General features: G+C 34.4%; 1 protein-coding gene across 1 annotated transcript in view; it reads left to right on the forward strand.

The window, feature by feature from the left end:
* Nucleotides 1-20,078, forward strand: part of Npepps (aminopeptidase puromycin sensitive) — a 92,665-nt gene that overhangs the window by 37,128 nt on the left and 35,459 nt on the right. Inside the window, exons 3-5 of the mRNA XM_078042139.1 lie at nucleotides 3,439-3,516; nucleotides 14,635-14,756; nucleotides 19,422-19,529. Coding sequence (XP_077898265.1) covers nucleotides 3,439-3,516; nucleotides 14,635-14,756; nucleotides 19,422-19,529 — 308 coding nt within the window. The remainder of the gene's footprint in view (nucleotides 1-3,438; nucleotides 3,517-14,634; nucleotides 14,757-19,421; nucleotides 19,530-20,078) is intronic.

The following is a 20,078-nucleotide window of genomic DNA, read 5'->3' on the forward strand; positions in this document are numbered from 1 at the left end:
CTCTTTCTTGTCATAGTTTTATGTAAGTTAGGGTTATATTTAAATTCTATTTCTGGGGCTGAGATTATAGCTCAATGGTAGAGTGCCTTCTTAGTGTATGTGAGGTCCTGGGTTAATCCCCAGCACTACCCCCTTCAAAAAAATGTTTTTTTACTTCTTATTAATAATCAATATACTACTATACTTCTAATTAATAGACTACTAACATAGACACTCATGCATTCTGTATCCAAATATTTTATATGTGCATAGATGTTTTAAAATAATTTTTTTTTTTTAGTTGTAGATGGACATAATACCTTTATTTATTTATTTTTATGTGGTGCTGAGGATTGTACCCAGTGGCTCATACGTGCTGGGCAAGTGTACTACCACTGAGCTACAACCCCAGCCCTGTGCATAGATTTTAAAATGCCAATTGTATTTAAAATACTTTTTTTCTGAAGTGTAGCAACACTTACATAATAAATTATTTCAATAAGAGCCTTTATTTAGGCACTGGGGTTGTGGCTCAGTGGTAAAGTGCTCATCTAGCATGGTTCAATCTTCAGCACCACATATAAAATAAATAAAATAAAGGTATTGTGTCCTTTACTACAACTAAGAAATAAATGGATTTTTCTTAAAAAGAACCTTTATTTATACATATATAACCAATTAGTTGTAATTAAACTAATAATGAATTGTCAGGAATATTATGATCTTCTTAAAAAGGAGTTTTTTGTTGTTGTTGTTGTTACTGGCAATTGAACACAGGGATGCTACAGCTAGATCCCCAGCTCTTTTTTTTTTTTTTTTAAGAGAGAGAATTTTTAATATTTGTTTTTTAGTTTTTTGGCGAACACAACATCTTTGTTTGTATGTGGTGCTGAGGATCGAAACCCAGGCCGCACGCATGCCAGGCGAGCACACTACTGCTTGAGCCCCATCCCCAGCTCTTTTTATTTTTTATTTTGAGACAGGTTCTTGGCTGTTCCCCAGGATGGCCTTGAACCTGGAATCCTCTTGCCTCAGTGCCCTCCCCCTAGTTGCTAATATTATAGGCCTGTCCCACAGTGCCTGACCTCCTTTTGAGTTTTTATGGAGCCTTCATTACACATCTAATAGACTAGGTGGGGAAATTCAGCATGGCCTATCTCTTCAGATTCTTCAGAACCCCTTCTGAAATGGGGGTCTTATCCTCTATCAACTAAGATAAGTCAGAGAGAGGTAGAGAAGATTTAACAGTCATGAGGGGGTTATGAGGTAGGAATCACAAACAAAACCCGCCAAGTAGATATAATATTACAATAGGCAACAGCAGATATATAATGTAAAATAGTGGTGAATGCTAAAAATAGTTCACCAGAGGATACAGAGTAAGGATTTTTTTTTGGGGGGGGGATGGGGGGGTACTGGGGATTAAACCCAGGCATGCTTAACCACTGAGCCACATCTTCTGCCCTTTTGAATTTTTTAAATTTTTAATTTTTTTTTTTTTTTATTTTGAGGCAGTCTTGCTAAGTTCCTGAGGCTGGCCTTGAACTTGGGATCCTATAGCCTTACTGGGATAATAGATATGTGTCACCATGTCCTTCCAGAGTAAGGGTACTTATGGTTCTGGAATGAATAGATAGCTCAAGAAGTGAATTGAGCAGAGACCTAAAAGGTTTAGATAGCTGGAAAAAGAACTGTGCAAGCCGAGTAGTTGAGACAATAGATTGCATGGATATAGCACATTTTATTCATCAATTGCCAGATATTTGGATAACAAAAGCCCACTTTGGAACTATCATAAGTAATACTACGGGGCTGGGGATGTGGCTCAAGCAGTAGCGCGCTCGCCTGGCATGCGTGCGGCCCGGGTTTGATCCTCAGCACCACATACCAACAAAGATGTTGTGTCAGCCGAGAACTAAAAAATAAAAAATATTAAAAATTCTCTCTCTCTCTCTCTCTCTTTAAAAAAAAAAATAAGTAATACTACTATGACATTTGTGTACACATTTTTGTGTGGACATCTTTTCATTTTTCTGGGGTATATGCAGGAGTGGGACTGCTGAATCAAATGTTAACTCTATATTTAACTTTTGAGAAACTCTAGGCTGTTTACCAAAGTGACTACACCATTTTACATTTCTACCAGCAATGTATGAGGGCTCTAATTTCTCTACCTCCCCCTAACACTTATTATTATCTATCGTTTTGATTATAGTTTTTTTAGTGGGTGTGAAGTGGTGTCTCATTGTGGTTTTTACTTGCATTTGCCCGGTGGTTAATGATTCTAAGGATCTTTTCACATGCTTATTAAGGCCACCTCTTTGAGTGACTTTTCTTTTGGAATGGGGATGGATGTCTGTGGTTGGAACTTGGCCTACTTGTTTTTGTTTTGTTTTTTAAATGAGTCAACTAAGCATCTTAAAGTAGCAGCCAAATAAGTAGTCTCTTCTCACTCTTGGTAGAAGGTAAATTAAAGACTTGATTTAATCTACATGTGTGTTTTTATCTTTTTATTTCTGTAAAATGTAACAATAAAGATTTTTTTACATGTGGATATGATTTATTTATTTATTTACATGTGGATATGATTTATATTGTAGTTTGAATTGTTATCAATTGGCCAGAGGTTAGGGGGGGGACTTTCATTGATATTAGCTTTTTTTTTTTTTTTTTTGTATTGAAGATTGAACCCAGGGGTGCTTTATCACTGAGCTACATCCCCAGCCCTTTTTATTTTTATTTTTGAGATAGGGTCTTGTTAAGTTGCTTAGGGCTTTGCTGAATTTCTGAGGCTGGTCTCAAACTTGCAGTCCTCCTTCCTCAACCTCCCAAATTGCTGGGATTACAGGTATGTGCCACCATACCTGGCTTCACTGATATATCTTTAAGGCCAAAATTTTGGCGATTTAGTAAATCCTTCAAATGCTCATCAGTAAGACTACAACATCAGTCACAAAGGATTAGAAATGAAACATTTCTTGTAATTTTGTAGAAAGCTATCACATTTATAATGGCAGTTTCTCTTAATATCACCAAAGTTTTGCGAATTATGAAAAATGTATAATTTTTTTTAGGAACATATTTAACTTTGGTCATATAATCTAAAATGTGTTAATTTGAAATGACATTCTTGTTTTACTAAATTAAAAATATCTCATTTTAAAGCCCAATGTGGTCACACACACTTGTAATCCTGGCCACTTGAAAGGCTGAGGCAGGAAGATTGCAAATTCAAGGCTAGCCTGGGCAATTTAGCAAGACCCTGTCTAAAATAAAAAATGAAAAGGGATGGGGATGTAGCTCAGTGGTACAGTGCCTCAGGTTCAATTTCTAGTACTGTTCCCCCATCCAAAAAAAATTGCTTTAGTAGAGATTTTGTTCTCAAAAATGTTATTGCTGCAGTCTAGATTTGGTCTTGTTCATCCAGGTTTGTAAAGTAATTTTTTTTTTCCTTTCCAGAAATACATGCTACAGGATTTAACTATCAGAATGAAGATGAAAAAGTTACCTTGTCTTTTCCTAGTACTCTCCAAACAGGTAAGAGACATGACTTTTGTAAAGTCCTATGATAAATGGTGGCATTTTAGTTATTCCAAAGAAATTTATTGTGTACTGTTTTATCTTTTATTGTTGTTAGCAGATTAAGTTTTAAGAATGATTTTTTTTTTTAAATAAAAAAGGTTCATTGTAATTCAGGGGACACCAAAGTTTTTTTCTCTCTCAAGAAACAAGACTAAGGCTCTTTCTACTCTAGAATGCATTTTTTAAAAATATTTATTTTTTAGTTATAGGTGGACACAGTGTCTTTACTTTATGTGGTGCTGAAGATCGAACCTAGTGCCTTACACATGCTGGGCAAGCAGTCTACCTCTGAGCCACAATCCCAGCCCTAGAATGCATTGTTTTTTAGCTTCAGCTTTTTAAAAATACACTTACCTAGACCCATCTTATACTAATTGATTCAAACCTCTAGTTTTATACTCCACATGTAATTCAGATGTACAACCAGCAAATTGTGTTGGGCGTGCAAGGAAAGATTTGTTAAAATGTTATTATTAAAAACCAAAGAAAATGAAGGACTTTCTGAACCTAATATAGTGGAAGAAATTATGTACAAATCAATTGACAAAGCACTAAGAATTCAATAAATGAACAAATGAAAAAGAACAGATAATTCATAGAGAAGAAAATGAAAATGACTATTAAACAATTAAAAAAATATTTAGTTTCTTATTAATGAGAAATATCAAAACAGTGTTGTTTCCAAATTAGTTTTTGCCTGTTATATGAACTGAAGAAAAATATTCCCGATGATATAGTTGCTTTGATATTACTGGTAGGAGTATAAATTTGTATAATTGTTTTGAAAAATAAATTGTCATTGTATATCAGGAACCTAGCAATTCTGCTAATAAATCTGTATTCTTAGTCAGGCACAGTGGTTCACACCTGAAATCCCAGCTGAGGGATTACAGAAGGCTGAGGCAGGAGAATGGCAAGTTTAAGCTCTATTGGGGCAACTTTGTGAGACCCTGTCTACAAATTTAAAAAGGCCTGGGATGTTGCTCAGTGGTTAAACACTTGCTTAGCATGCAGAAGGCTCTGGGTTTAATCTGCACATACCCCCCTCCCCCAAATGTATTCTTAGGAAAAAAATTATTATAATAAAATACTTTATGCTTAGAAGTATCTTATTGTATGTGGTGGTAAAAAAAAATAGAATTAATAGGGCTGGGTTGTAGTTCAGTGATAGAGCACTTGCCTAGCATGTGTGAGACAGAGTTTGATTCTCAGCACCACAAACAAATAAAGAAAGAAAGAAAGGTTTATTAACAACTAAACCATTTTTAAAAAATAAAATAAATAAAAGGTCCATCGACAACTAAAATATTTAAAAAATTAAAAATATTGAATTAATGTATTTGTCTACAACTAAAGAAATGATTAATCATGACATCAATATAGTAAACTATATTTAATAGTGAAGATCTGCAAATTTATTTATTTGTTTATTTTTGCATTACTGATAGAACTCAGTGGCATTTTACCACTGAACTACATCTCCATCCTTTTTTATTTTTTTTGAGACAAAGTCTCAATAAGATGCCTAGGCTGGCCTCAAATTTTTAATCTTCCTGCCTCAGCCTCCTGAGTAAATAGCTTACAGGCAGGTACTACAACACCCAGATTATGAATTTTTAATAACACTTGTAAAGTGCTTATTGTAAGGCAAAATTGAAAAGCAGAATATAAAATTACATATTCAGATTGATGAATAATCTGTCTAAAATAGTACGAATAAAATGCTGTCTTGTTTATCTCTGGGTGTTGGCATAAATGATTTTTACTTTTATTTATACCTGTTTTCTGGTTCCCAAAATTTTCTTTCTTTCTTTTTTTCTTTTTTTTCGTGTGTGTGTGTGTGTGTGTGTGTGTGTGTGTGTGTGTGTGTATACTACTGGGGATTGAACCTGGGACACATGCTGGGCTTGTGCTCTACCACTGAGCTGCATCTCCAGCCCAGGTTTTTAAAAATTTTATATTGAAAATCTATTGCTGTAATATGAATACTTTTTGGAAAAATTTTAAATTGGAGTACTTTTCTTTTGTTTTAGTACTTTTGGAGGCCTTGTTGTTTATGATTATTAACAAAATAAATGTTTTGCCATGAAATATATTAAGAGATATTTGAAAATATACAGTAATATGAAAATTGAGATTCCCTGTCTTTCACCCCTTTCACTTCCATTGTTTTTGGTGAATCCTTCCAGAAATATATTATGTGTATATAAACATGTATGTATACATTTGAACCCACAAATAAGATCATACATCTCAGTGGCTTGTCTTGTTAATATTTCTTGCTTACACATGACTTATGAGGACTGCTGATGATCTGTAGCCTTATTACCAACTTTACAGGGCTCCATTTGGCTTACAAGTTTTCTCTTTTACAAGTAGTCACTTAGGATCTTTAGTGACTAACCACTATCTGCAGCATACTATTTTTTACACATGGCAGAGGGCAAATAGGTGAACCACAAAAAGTTAGTTTTTTTCATGGGTATTATATGTTTGATGTTCACTTACATTTTGTTGGCCAAAGCAAGTAGCATGACCAAACCCAGTCTCTGGGGCAATAATTACTGAACATGTGGGGAAAGCTTCTAACATGAAATAAATGAAAGAGCACAAAGCAAAACAATAATAACATAAGAAATTAGAAAGAGGGACTGGGGCTGTGGCTCAGAGGTTGCGCACTTGCTTAGCATGTGTGAGGCACTGGGTTCAAATCTCAGTACCACATATAAATAAATAAAATAAAGGTCTATCAACAACTAAAAAATTACAAAAAAAAAGAAATTAGAAACAAAAGCAAAGAAATATTATAGTAACATAAGAAATTAGAAGAAACAAAGACAAATTATAAGGAGAAAAAAGAACCTCAAACTAATTAATATCCTTAAGAGAATTAAGAGGAAGACAATACATTCATCAAATAAGGATGACAAAAGGCCATCCAATAGGAAGAATTAGAGTAAGAAACTTTTGGAAAATATAATATGATTAAAACAAAACAAAACAGGTAGAAATTTTGGAAAATAAAATTAAGGAATCTTCCAAACAGGAGGAAAGCCAAAGAAATAGAAAACAGAGAAGTTGAAGGTTTGAGAACCAATACAACAGGATCAACATCCACCTTAAAAAAAAAAGAGAAAAAAAAAAAAAGAGAGAGAGAGAGAGAACAGAGAAAATGGGAAGAATTTATTAAAGACATAAAATTTTAAACATTTTATTTGAATTGATGAGGCAGGAGCCTTCAGTTTGCAGAGGTATACCATTGGGAGAGATTAACTCATGAAGTGTAAAAAGTTCAGACCAAAGCAGATTTTAGAACTATTACAATAAAGTGATGCTCTCATAGATTTTTGTATTTGGGATGGGACAGAAGAAAGAAAGGCTGTTATATTATTTTCAAATTTCAGGAATCAGAGCAGTGGTGCATGTCTGCAATCTCAGCTACTCTGGAGGCTGAGGCAGGAGAATTCCAAATTCAGTCAGCCAAAACAACTCAGTGAGACCCTGTCTGAAAATTTTTAAAAAGGGATGTAACTCAATGGTAGGGTGCTTCTCTAACATGTTCAACACTTAATACTTCAAAGAAAAAAGAAAGAAAAGGGAAAAAATTTCAGAAATCAGAATAGCACTAGGCTTTCATCAGGAATGTAGACTCTAGTGAAGCCATTGCTTCAGAATACTAAATGAATCTGAATTTCAACTTAGAGGTCTGTGCTTAGTCAAATTATGAATTTGTGTGAGAGTAAAAAAAATTTTTTTTTTCAGAATTGCAAACTGATAGAAAATTTCATTCTTTGTAAGAGATGTGATGGAGACGGTTTAGCTAAGACTTCACTTTCTACGTTAAGGAGAAAATAATGTTTAATATTGAAAAAACTGAAGAAACAGTTATATCTTCTAAACAAGTATTTAGAAATCACAGGAGTTGAAATTGTTCACTTCTGGGGGCAGGATATGGGGAGTATTGGGTGGGGCCTGCAACTTATAAGACTCAGTATTATATGAGTTTTAAACTATGAATGATTACTTTGATAAAAATTTAAAAAATTAAGTTTAAATCTTTATTTCTTTTCTGTGAAAAGAAATCAGTAGCAAAAGTGAAACAAAACAATCCTTTTCTATAATTGGAAAATTTTCTGAATAATTAATGACTTGTTATGATAATTAGGAAAAGCTGGGCTTTGGTAGCGTGTATATACCTGTAGATCTAGCTATTCAGGATTCTGGGGGTGGAAGGATCATTTGAGCCCAGGAGTTCAAGACAAACTTGACCCTGTTTCCAAAAAAGAAAAGAAAGAAAATCAGAAAATATTTAGAACTGAATAAAGAAATTGCCACATATTAAAACATGAGGGGGCTGGGGATGTGTCTCAAGCAGTAATGCACTTGCCTGGCATGCGCAGGGCACTGATTTGGATCCTGAGCACTACATAATGAAGCACATAATGAAGATGATGTGTCTATCGAAAACTGAAAAATAAATATTAAAAAATTCTCTCTCTCTCTCTTAAAAAAAATAAGTAAAACATGAGGGATGTAGGTAAGACATTACACATAAAACAATATTTAGTTAAGGAGCAAGACTGAAAATTAATTAGCTAAATACCAAAGCTTGGGCTGGGGCCGTAGTGTGATGCCAGAGCAGTTGTATACCATTTATTAGGCACTAGGTTCAAGCCTTAGCACCACATTAAAAATAAACAAATAAAGGCATTCTCTCCATCTACAATACAAAAAAAAATTTAAATCAATAAATCCCAAAGCTAGACAAAAAAGAGCACATAATTTCAAGCAAGTAGAAGATAAAAATAAAGATTAAAGAGCAGAAATTAATGAAGTAAAAAGAAGAAGGCAGGAGAAAATATTTTGAAACACTGATTTTAAAAATAGTCTGAGCTGCTCTGGTGGCACTCTCCTGTAATTCCAGCAACTCGAGGCTGAGGCAGGAGGATTGAAAGTTTAAAGCCAGACTCAGCAATTTAGTGAGGCCTAAGCAATACCCTGTTTCAAAGTAAAAAACAAAAAGCTCTTTTGGCTCAGTAGTTAAGTGCCCTTGGACTCAATCCCCAGAATACACCTCCCCCCCAAAAAAAAAGTCTGAGCCAAGTGCAGTAGTGCTCACCTGTAATCCCAGTGACCTGGGAGACTGTGGTAGGAGTATTGCAAGTTCAAGGCCAGCCTCAGCAATTTAGTAAGACCCTGTCCCAAAATAAATAAATAAATAAATAATAAGAAGGCTTAGGGATGTATCTCAGTGCTAAAGAGCCTTAGTGCCAAAAAAGTTTGAGAAAATATATAAATCTAGCAAGCATAGGAAACAAAAAGTGTCACATGGGCCTGGTGTAGTGGCACAGCCTATAATCTCACTTATTCAGGAGGCTGAGACAGGATGATCCAAGTTCTCAGCCATCTGGTGAAATCATATCTTGAAGCAAGAAATAAAAAAGACAGGGGATATAGCACAGTGGTAGAGTGCCCCTGGGATGGATGGATGGATGGATGGATGGATGGATGGATGGATGGATGGATGGATGGATGAATGGATAGGCAGACCAACCATACTTACCAAAAGAAATCAGAATATATTGGCTGAATTCATGGGACAAAAGTAAGAACTCTTAACATGATAGATTTGTATTATACACGCAGATATATATTGAGTGTTTAATCTATTCCAGATAATATTGTAAGTGCATCAGAAATATTAACTTGGGACTGAGGATGTTGCTCAGTGGTAGTATGCTTACCTAACATGTTTGAGGCTCTTGAGTTCAATCCCCTGCACTGCCAACATAAAGAAACAAAGGAATGAAAAATTAGCTAGGCAACCTAGTGTACATGCTTTTAATCCCAGGATCTCTTGAGCTCAGAAATATGAGGCCAGTCTGAACAACATAGTAAAACCCTTTTGAGAGAGTGTCTTATTATCTCCATTGATAAAGAAAACTAAGATACAAAAATGTTTAATTAACTTAAATAACTTGTCTAAGGTCACACAACTGGTGAGTGGAGGTGAGATTTAAACCCGAGCAGTTTAAATCAGAAGACTGTACTTCTAATCACAACATTATGCTTGCTTGCTTATTTATTTATCTATCTATGTATCTATCTATGTATCTATGTATCTATCTATCTATCTATCTATCTATCTATCTATCTATCTATCTACTTTTTTATAGTTTTGGTATGAGGGATTGAATCCAAGGATACTTAACCACTGAGCCATATCCCTAGCCTTTTATTTTGGGACAAGGCCTCACTAAGTTGCCCATGGCCTCACTAAGTTGCTGAGGCTGGCTTTGAACTTGGAATCTTTCTGCCTCTGCCTCCAGTTGCTGGGATTATAGATGTATATGTGCCCAGCTTGTTTTTTATTTTTTAATTAAATATTTTTAAAACATTATACATGTACATATTTGAAATTCAAATGCTGTATAGTGAAATTTTGTTTGCCATTCTATCTAGTCGTCTTAGCTCAACTCAAAAACAATCAGTTTCTTCTGTGTTCTTATAAGACTATACCATGTTTCTGTGACAATTATGTACATAATTTTTAAGAACATAGAATGTTGTATGTTTAAGAACACAGAATTACAAACTACTATCATAGGTAATAGTCTGTACCTTTCTTTCCCCTTTATGTGTGTGTGTTTCCCTGTTTCCCTTTAAATATGAGGTCATATATATATCTGAGGTCATTTTTTAAAATCAGCATTAGTAAGACCTGCATCTTTCTTGATAAGGACACAGCTAACATGCTACATGGTAAAGCCATTTCAAGTAATAGAAAAAAGTCGAGGAAGGTTATGACCATAAATATTTTATAATTTAGCTTTTATTTATTTTTTTATTCTGGAGAGTGAATCCAGGGTGCTTTACCAACGAGCTACATCCCTTTTGCTTTACCAAAGAGTAAACATTAAATATATGATGTTAGTAACTTTTGTGCTTGACATAATCAAATTTAACTCTGATATTGGCACTGTTCTAGAATGGTGGTTAAGCTACCTTAACCATTTTATTTATTTTTTTATTTTGACACAAGGTATTGCTAAATTGCTTACCCTGGCCTTGAACTTGTGATTGATCCTTTTACAAGATTACAGGCATGTGTTACTATTCCTGACAACATAGTTCTTGAGATTTTTAGTAATGTAACAATTTTTAGTTAATATAATAAAGAAATAAATAACCAGTACAAATGTTAGAATAGGAAACTCTGCAGGTATGACTATATTTAATTATCGAATATCTATATCAATATCTACTAGAAAATCGTTGACTTTTACATTTTACAAAATTATTTGGGTCAAAGTTATCCAGTTGTTGTTTGCTGTAATTCTCTCTCTTTTTCTCTCTTTATTGTGGTACTGGGGATTGCACCCTGGGGTACTCCACTAAGCAACTTCCCCAGTCCTTTTTGTTTTTTTATTTTGAGACAAGGTCTTGCTGGCCTTGAACTTGTGAACTCCTGTCTCAGGCTCCCAAGTCACTGGGATCATAGGTATGTGCCTCTGCACCCAGTCACTGTTTACTTAAAAATGAAATTCTGACTCTATAAGTATTTACAATTATTATGTGTCAATTAAATAGAGAAAACTAAAGTTCTTGGGCTGGGAGTGTGGCTCAGGCGGTAGCGCGCTCATCTGGCATGTGTGTGGCCCCGGGTTCGATCCTCAGCACCACATACCAACAAAAATGTTGTGTCCGCCGAGAACTAAGAAATAAATATTAAAAAATTCTCTCTCTCTCTCCCTCACTCTCTCTCTCTCTCACTCTCCCCCCCCCTCACTCTCTCTAAAAAAAAAAAAAAAAGAAAGAAAACTAAAGTTCTTGTTTTTTCAGATTTTAACACATTGCAGAAGTGGTCTATCTGATAATGGAGTAAACAGTGAATATATGATATTAGTAACTTGTGCTTAACATCATCAAATTTAACTTTGATATTGGCACTATTCTGGAATGGTGGTTAAGCTACCTTAACCATTGTAAGGTCTCACAACCACAGAAGCGGTGGTTAAGGGTCCTGTAGAGTGGTAGTTATGTGGAGAAGCACTATTAAGTCTTGTCATTTTAAAGAGAGTAGATCTTGGGCTGAGGTTGTGGCTCAGGGGTAGAGCACTTGCCTAGCATGTGTGAGACACTGGGTTCAATTCTCAGCACCGCATATAAATAAATAAAGTCTATTGACAAAAAAAAAAAATTGAAAAAAAAAAGAGTGTAGGTCTTAGCATTTAACATTTGGTGGATGTTTCTGTTTTTTTAGTTGTTTAATTTATAAGTAAGCCTATTATGTTTTAAAAGGTTTACTACACAAATGGATACACTGGGTATTGAAATAAGATCTCTAATTTGAAAAGCAGTGTAAATTATGTCTGTGAATAGGTATAAATTAGAGTAACTGGCAGTTACTTTATGGTATAAATATGGTGTAAATTTGATAAGTGAAATTTGTCAAGAAGTTTCTACTTTATTAATAGTATGTATTTTGTAATTAGTATTTATAATGTGACACTAATTACATTTATTAATGATTTTAAAAAACTTTAACTTGTGTTTTGTTTGAATTTCAGGTAATAACTTTCCAATACTTTGTATTTTGTTTAGTATGCCACTTTTTGGAAGTGGCCACTGTCAATATCTTGTTATGGTTTGATGGCCTTGGAGATTTAATACCGAGTAAAAGTGTAAGCAGCCTTTCTTATTTAGTTATGAGTTTTAAATCCACTTTTGTTCCAAGTAGGAAAAGTTTAAAGTAGATTTACCATGAATTATGAGTTACATTAAAAACAGCTGACTTAGCAAGAACAGACTGGTCAGTTCCACTAATGGAATTATAACATAAAATTCCTGAAACAAGTCCCATTTAAAGTAGTGGGTTTTACTAGTCCATTAGATCTTCCTTGCATAAGTTTATTAATGTGAATATACCTATCATTTTTTTTAAGATGTCGATGGACCTTTATTTATTTATTTAAATGCTAAGAATCGAACATGCTAGGCAAGCGCTCTACCCCCTGAGCCACAGCCCCAGCCAAACATACCTTTTAAAAATAAAAACTTTTTTAAAAATAAAAACTTCAGTGAATTCCTAAAGAAAATAGAATATAATAATTTTCCCCCTCAAAAATTCCATATTATTTATTAATTCTTTAGTATTAATCACTAAAATTCTTATAGATTCTCTGTTCATATTTATTGACCCAGTAATCTGTAATTCTGAAGAAAAAGCATTCATTCAGGGAGTATAGGTTAGTATGGGATTGCCTGCTTGTCATGCCTTAAGCCTTGGGTTCGTCAACAATAACAAAACAACAACAAAAGTATTCATTGTCCCCTCAGATGTTCGAAGATGTCTGATTAAAAAAAAAAATAACCATCACAGATGGTCTGTTCAATTAAACTTCAGTTGAGGAGTTATGATTTTCCAACATGATTACTTTAAGATGTGGCACTTGTCTTTGGTGATGGTTTGCTACAGAGGTCTGAAATTTTCATTTAAGTTACTTTCAAACTAGTTTGAGGCACATAAGAAAGCTTTGTTTTTGTGTAGAAACAGTTTGTAATTTGTCATTCGCTTATTTTGTAAACTTGCAATTCTCATGATTTTGGATTTTTGCAAAAAAGCAGATTCAGTTTTAGAAGATGAAGATTTGACTTTAATATCATCCAAAATAATATGTCAAGAGAAAGAAGGTCAAAAACATTTTGACCAATATCAACATTGTTCTACAACATTCTAAAAATAACAGTTTGAAACACTAGAATATAACAAGTTTTTTATGATTGGCTAATTTCTTTGTAGTTATACCATATCTTTGATTTGTTAGACTGTCATGCTCTGGACCTTGTTAAAAATAGGCTTTAAAAAGATCAATTACAAATTCAACATTTTTGAGGGTTTTTTGGTAGCTTGATTTATAAATGAGATTATTGTTTTGCCATGAATGTACATTTGGCAGATGACCACTAGATAATATTTTTTGTTGTTGTTTTAAAGCAAGTCATACACTGAAGTTGGTTTTGCTCTATACAACAATAGAATTCATATTTAGTATTTTGTATTTGTTCATTTTAATAATTTGTTAATTTAATTTTTTTATTGTTGGTTGTTCAAAACATTACATAGTTCTTGACATATCATATTTCACACAATTTGATTTTTTTTAATATCATTGTTCAACTGACTGAGGTAACTGAGTTTGTTTTGTTCCTTTTTTGCTGATTAAGTCATTGGTGTTCCCTGTGTACAATAGTATGCAATCAGTATTCCATTTGGATTGAACAGATAGCACAGTCTTTAATGAAGGAGTAATTGGCTACATTTTTCTTCTTGTGCATGAAGTTTTCTTAAAAGAGCAATCCATACAGAATAATTGACAGAGAGCATGAATTTTAGGTTAAAACATTTTATCTCACTCTTGCTGCTTACTAATTATTATGACCTTCAGCAAGCTATATAACTTTTCAGTCTCAGTTTCCTCATCTGAAAAAATGAGGATAGTACCTATTTCCAAATTTATAATTATAAATATTTGAAAAACTCTATGAATAGTATTGTATGTCAGGCATTTAATAATAAATGTTTCCTTTCCTGTTCCCATCTTCATGTACTCATAATTTGAGACTTAGGTTAAAAAAGTTAAAGAACTTTGAGCCAGGCAAGGTGGCTCACGCCTGTAATCCTAGTAATTCAGGAAGCTAAGGCAGGAGGATCACAAGCTCCAAATCAGCCTGACAATTTAGCAAGACCTGTCTCTCAATCAAAAATAAAAGGGAATGGGGAAAGGGAGTGTAGTGTAGTGGTAAAGGACCCTGGGTTCAATCTCCAGTACCAGAAGAAAAAAAAAATAAAGAACTTTCTGAGCATTTACCTAAACTAGATTTGAAAAGTTATTTTAGGATTAGTTTGCCATTTACTTCAGACTGTTCTCTCCAGTGCAGGAGTGTTTGAGAAAGGAAAGAATGATTTGAACATTGTAAATAGCTAACGGACTGTAGTATCTTGAGCACATATTTTTGATAATTGTACTTAACATATCCATAAAAGTGTTTTTTATTTATCTTTAATCACAGGTACAGGAACCTTAAAGATAGATTTTGTTGGAGAGCTGAATGACAAAATGAAAGGTTTCTATAGAAGTAAATATACTACCCCTTCTGGAGAGGTGCGCTATGCTGCTGTAACACAGTTTGAGGTATGTGTTATTCTTCTCTAACATTATGATTTTTAACCATGTTACAAAACTTTATTCTATTTGGGATAATTATTTGAGACTACATGCCTTTGAACATAATTATAGAATATTTTAAATTCAGCCATTGTTTCTATCTTCAAAATGGAGAGAATTAAGTGTGTGTGTTGGGAATGATTATATATAGGTATATACACATACAGGGAAAGAAGTTTCAATACCTGCCAGAACTGTTGTGTCCTCCCCACCCCTTATTGGGGATAAAAGCCAGGGGTCCTCTACCACTGAGCTTCATCCCTCCTGTATCCCAATTTATTTTCCCCCTGAGACAAGATCTCACTAAATTGCATAAGACTCGTCTCAAAATTGTGATCTTTCTGCCCATCAGCCTTATGAATCTCTAGGATCACAGTCATGTGCTACCATGCCTCGTTGAATTGCTTTTATACTATGTGCCTTTCTTAATTACCTTTCTCAATTTAATATTTGATAACTATGGGTTTTCCTACTACATTATTAGCTATTTTGTGACATTCCTTTGCTGCTACCACTGCTTCCTTTATGTGTGTGTGTGTGTGTGTGTGTGTGTGTGTGTGTGTGTGTGTGTGTTGCTGGGGAATGAACTGAGGGCCTTGCACATGCTTGGCAAGTATTCTACTACTAAGCTACAGCCTAACCCTTTTTTTCAATTTGAGATGGGGTCTCATTACATTGCCCAGGCTGGTCTCAAACTTGATAGTCCTGTCTCAGCCGCCTGGGTAGGTGTATGTCACCATACCTGGCTATTTTGCTCCTTTGACATTTCCTTTGTTTATCTTACTTACGGTATTTGTGCTGTCTTTCAAGTGTAAGTTATATAAATTGTTTCAAATCTGCTAATGGTATTTTTATGTGTTAAATCTAATTAAATATATTTCTGTAAATTTCAATATGAATTAATGATAGAATTGATGATGTCCATTTTCCAACTTCTTTGTTTATCCTTGGACTATTTGTTTTGTGTAATCTGAAATTTTAGGTGCAGTTTAGTGCAACTTATTTTACCTGGTATATATTCTCTTTCAAGAATTTTAAACCTTCTGGGTTTTTTTGTTTGTTTGTTTTTGGTACTGGGGATGGAACCCAGAGGCACTTAACCACTGAGCCACATCCCCAGCCCTTTTGTGTATTTTATTCAGAGACAGGATCTTATTGAATTGCTTGGGGCCTTGCTGGGTTGCTAAGGCTGGCTTTGAACTTGCAATCCTCATGTCTTAGCCTCAGGAGCCACTGGGATTACAGGCGTGCTCCAGTGCGCCTGGTTCCTTCTGTTTTTTTTTTTGTTGTTGTTGTTTGTTTGTTTAATTTTTAGTTGTAGGTGGACATAATACCTTTATTTTACTTATTTATTTTTATGTGGTGCTGAGGATCGAACCCAGTGCCTCATGCATGCTAGGCAAGTGCTCTACCACCGAGCCACACCCCCAGCCCTCCTTCTGTTATTTTAATATAACATTTGCCACTACTGTTTAGGCTTAATTCTGTCTGAATGATTCTAAAGCCTTTTTGTAATCCTTTGAACACTTCATCCTGGAATGTTGACGGGAGTATGTATCCAAAACAATTTCCTTCCTTCCTTCCTTCCTTCCTTCCTTCCTTCCTTCCTTCCTTCCTTCCTTCCTTCCTTCCTTCCTTCCTTCCTTCCTTCCGTGTATTAAATCTAATTAATTTTATTTCTGTAAATTTCAATATGAATTAATGATAGAATTGATGATGTTCATTTTCCAACTTCTTTGTTTATCCATCCTTCCTTCCTTCCTTCCTTCCATCCATTCATCCATCCATCAGGGATTGAACCCAGGGTCACTTAATCACAGAGCCACTTCTCTAGCCCTTTTTTATTTTTTGAGACAGGTCTCACTTAGTTCCTTAGGGCTTGCTAAATTTCTAAAGCTGGCTTTGAGCTTGGAATTCTCCTTCCTCGGCCTTCTGAGCTGCTGGGATTACAGGCGTGTGCCACCTTGCCTGGCCTCCAAATTTTTTTTTTTTTTAAGAGAGGATGTATGTGTGGTATAATTTCTGAGCGTTTACATATTTGAAAACCTTTTATTTGCCTTTATACTTGATCAGTTTTACTGGGTATATAGATTTGTTGATGAAAAACAAAAGAGCTATCTGGAAGCTGCTCTGGTCTGTGTTTTTCTCCTGTTGGTCATAAACAATATCACAAAATACCAACCTCAGATAAGGGAAATCTGAGACCATGATAAAGTGAGACAAAACAAGAATACTTCATAATTTCATCTAGGCATAGACAAAAACAAGGTCATTTTGGCTCACAAAATACCAAATATCTCCATTTGTCTGTTAAAATGAGTGACTACTGCATTTTTACCCATTATAGTTTTATGCTTGCTCTAGGCTGCCCTCCCTACGGGTTTTTTTAAATACCCACTCTTAGAATTGCCCTTACTTGCTCATGTGCTCTTTCTCTCTTTTGGCACTGAGGATGTAGCACAGTAGCATTCTACCACTGAGCTACATCTCCAAGCTTTTATTTTTTATTTTGGTCTTTTTAAGTTGCCTAGGCTGGCCTCAGACTTGTGATCCTCCTGCCTCAGCTTCCCAAACTGCTGAGATTATAGGCACATGTCCCTGTGCCTAGCTCCTGCCCCTACTTTCTGACAGCACTCTACCTGGAGTGAATCTCTTCTTCCTAGTCCCAGCTTACCCAGCCAAATCATATAATAGGGTGGTGAAACATCCTGTAGTTCCCTCTGGTATGAATTCTTACAGCAGTGAGTAGTAAGCCCAGATTGTTCAACTATAAGAATAATACAATTAGCTTAAAAACTTTTCCTTTCAAAAGTCTATAAATATTTTTCCAAAGTCATTCACAAATCATTTTATCAAGAGGAATCACAGACTAGAGTGTTTCTTCTCCTTTGTAGGTAACACATTATTTTGTTTTGCTTTGTTTTCTTCCTTCTCAAATTATTTCTTTTTTGGGTGGGGCTGGGGCAGGTACCAGGGATTGAACTCAAGAGTGCTTAACCACTGAGCCAAATCCCCAGTCCTTTTTAAATTTTATTTAGAGACAGGGTCTCACTGAGTTGCTCAGGGCCTCATTAAATTGCTGAGGCTGGCTTTGAACTTGAGATCCTCCTGCCTCAGCCTCTGGAGCCACTGAGGTTACAGGTGTGGGCCAGTGTGCCCAGTATCAAATTATTTCTTGATCCTGAAAATTAAAAAAAAAATTACCAGGAGCTAACTTTTCATTAGTTTTGCATATTACTTGGTGAACCCTGTTGGTTTTTCAGATTCAGATCTTCCTTCAATGTAGCATAATTTTCCCATTACATTTTCTTTGTAGTATCTGTTGTGATCTCTTCTTCAGGAACACCAGTTAGTAATAAATTTAGCTCCTGTGTCTCTCAAGTGAACCTTTCATTGCTTTTATCACTATATCCTTTGGACATTTTAAAACTTAAATCTTGTTATCTGTGTCACTTATTTAATATTCTCAAGTATGAATTCATTTCTCTACAGCTGCTGCTTCTAATTTAAAATTTTCTGTGCTGTAATTTCTTTCATTATATCATGTTTTCTACTATCTTGTGTATTCATTGATAGAATCATATGATTTACTTAAATTTGAGTGCGCTGTTAGCTAGCCATCTAACATTGGAAAAGAAATCCTTTTTCAGAAATAATATACTACTTCTGCATATTTTATGTCTTTTCATGTTCTTATCATTCATTCCATTTTATAATTTTGTTCTGATTCTAAAGTTCCTTTTATTATTACTGATATCCTTCAGAGACATTAGATTTTATCTTGCTTTAAATGCATTCTTTTTGATTTTGATTGGTTAATTTTTTTTTTTTTTTAATAAATGGAACTGGGATTGAACCCAGGACCCCGAGTATTCTAGGCAAGCACTCTAACACCAAGCTACATCCCTAGCCCTTTTTATTTATTTCAAGACAGGGTCTTGCTAAATTGCCCAGGCTGGCCTCGAACTTACAATTCTCCTACCACAACTTCCCAGGTAGCTGATTCTTTTTTTTAATTTTTAAAGAAAGATTGAGGTCTTTTTAAGTAGGTGAGGTGGTAATAGTTTTACTTGTAGTGTATGGAAATGCTATTAAACTAATGACCTGTTTTGAATTGACAGAGCATTTATCTTTATTCCCGTTGCTGCCATTCCAGATAACAAACAAACAAACAACAAAACACACAAACACACCAGATGGAGAATACTTTAATTTTAAAATAAAAGCGAGAGAGGCAGCCTTTCATGTTTTCCCAGCTCTGAATCCTTACAGCATACTGTTGAGTGTTCTGTGCTTTGTGTTATGTTAGCATTACTGGTGAAGTCAATTACATTAAATTTGAAATGTTTTATTAAAAGCAAATATATAATTATAAATGATTCCCATATCTTGTTAAGATCTATAGTAGACCTAGTTCCTAGATAATTGCTGGTATGACAAAGGGAGCAAGCATTTTATTTTCTTAGTAATTAGTATTGTAGCTTGTTGCCTGGCATTGATCAAATGAAGGAATGAATGATGGAGAAATGGTGATTATGTCTTGAAATTACCTTTTAGGTTAATGTTGTGGTACTTTGATATTTAATTTTTGTGGTATTTAATTTCGTGGTATTTTCATATTTTTTTCTTAAGGCTACTGATGCCCGGAGGGCTTTTCCTTGCTGGGATGAACCTGCAATCAAAGCAACTTTTGATATCTCACTGGTTGTTCCTAAAGACAGAGTAGCTTTATCAAATATGGTATGTTTGTGTTTTATAAGTCCATTTAAATATTTAATAGGCTTAGGTATATTTAGTTTGCTGATTAGGTTGGATAACATGAAACCACTAGTACAGTGTATAACAGAAACACCAGTATTAGTTTTCTTTATTTTCAGGTAAGCCCTCTTTTTCATAGTTGCCTTATTTTTTGGACAGTTTTCCTCCTCATGGAAGAAATTTCTTGTTAAATACATGAATAACATTATCTACTTCTTTATTAAAGATATAAAAAGAAATTTAAAAGATATTACCCAAATGAAAAAGGTCTTAATTTTCTTATTAAATACCAGAAGTTATAGCTATAAAGTGTATTTTCTCTTCACTACTGTCATTGATCTCATTCATAAATAAAGTAAGCATTCATCACTTGAAGTGTATTGTCTAGAATTGCCTTGTTTAAGACATGTAGTAGCCGGCAGTTTATAGTGTGACTCTGAGGCACTAGGAAAAACCTACTGTACCTGAAAATAAGTAGTTTTTGTCTATTTATTAGTGGAGAGAATTCCATAGATAGAATGTCATTCTCTT

This window comes from Ictidomys tridecemlineatus, chromosome 3, assembly GCF_052094955.1.
Source record: "Ictidomys tridecemlineatus isolate mIctTri1 chromosome 3, mIctTri1.hap1, whole genome shotgun sequence".
NCBI lineage: Eukaryota > Metazoa > Chordata > Mammalia > Rodentia > Sciuridae > Ictidomys > Ictidomys tridecemlineatus.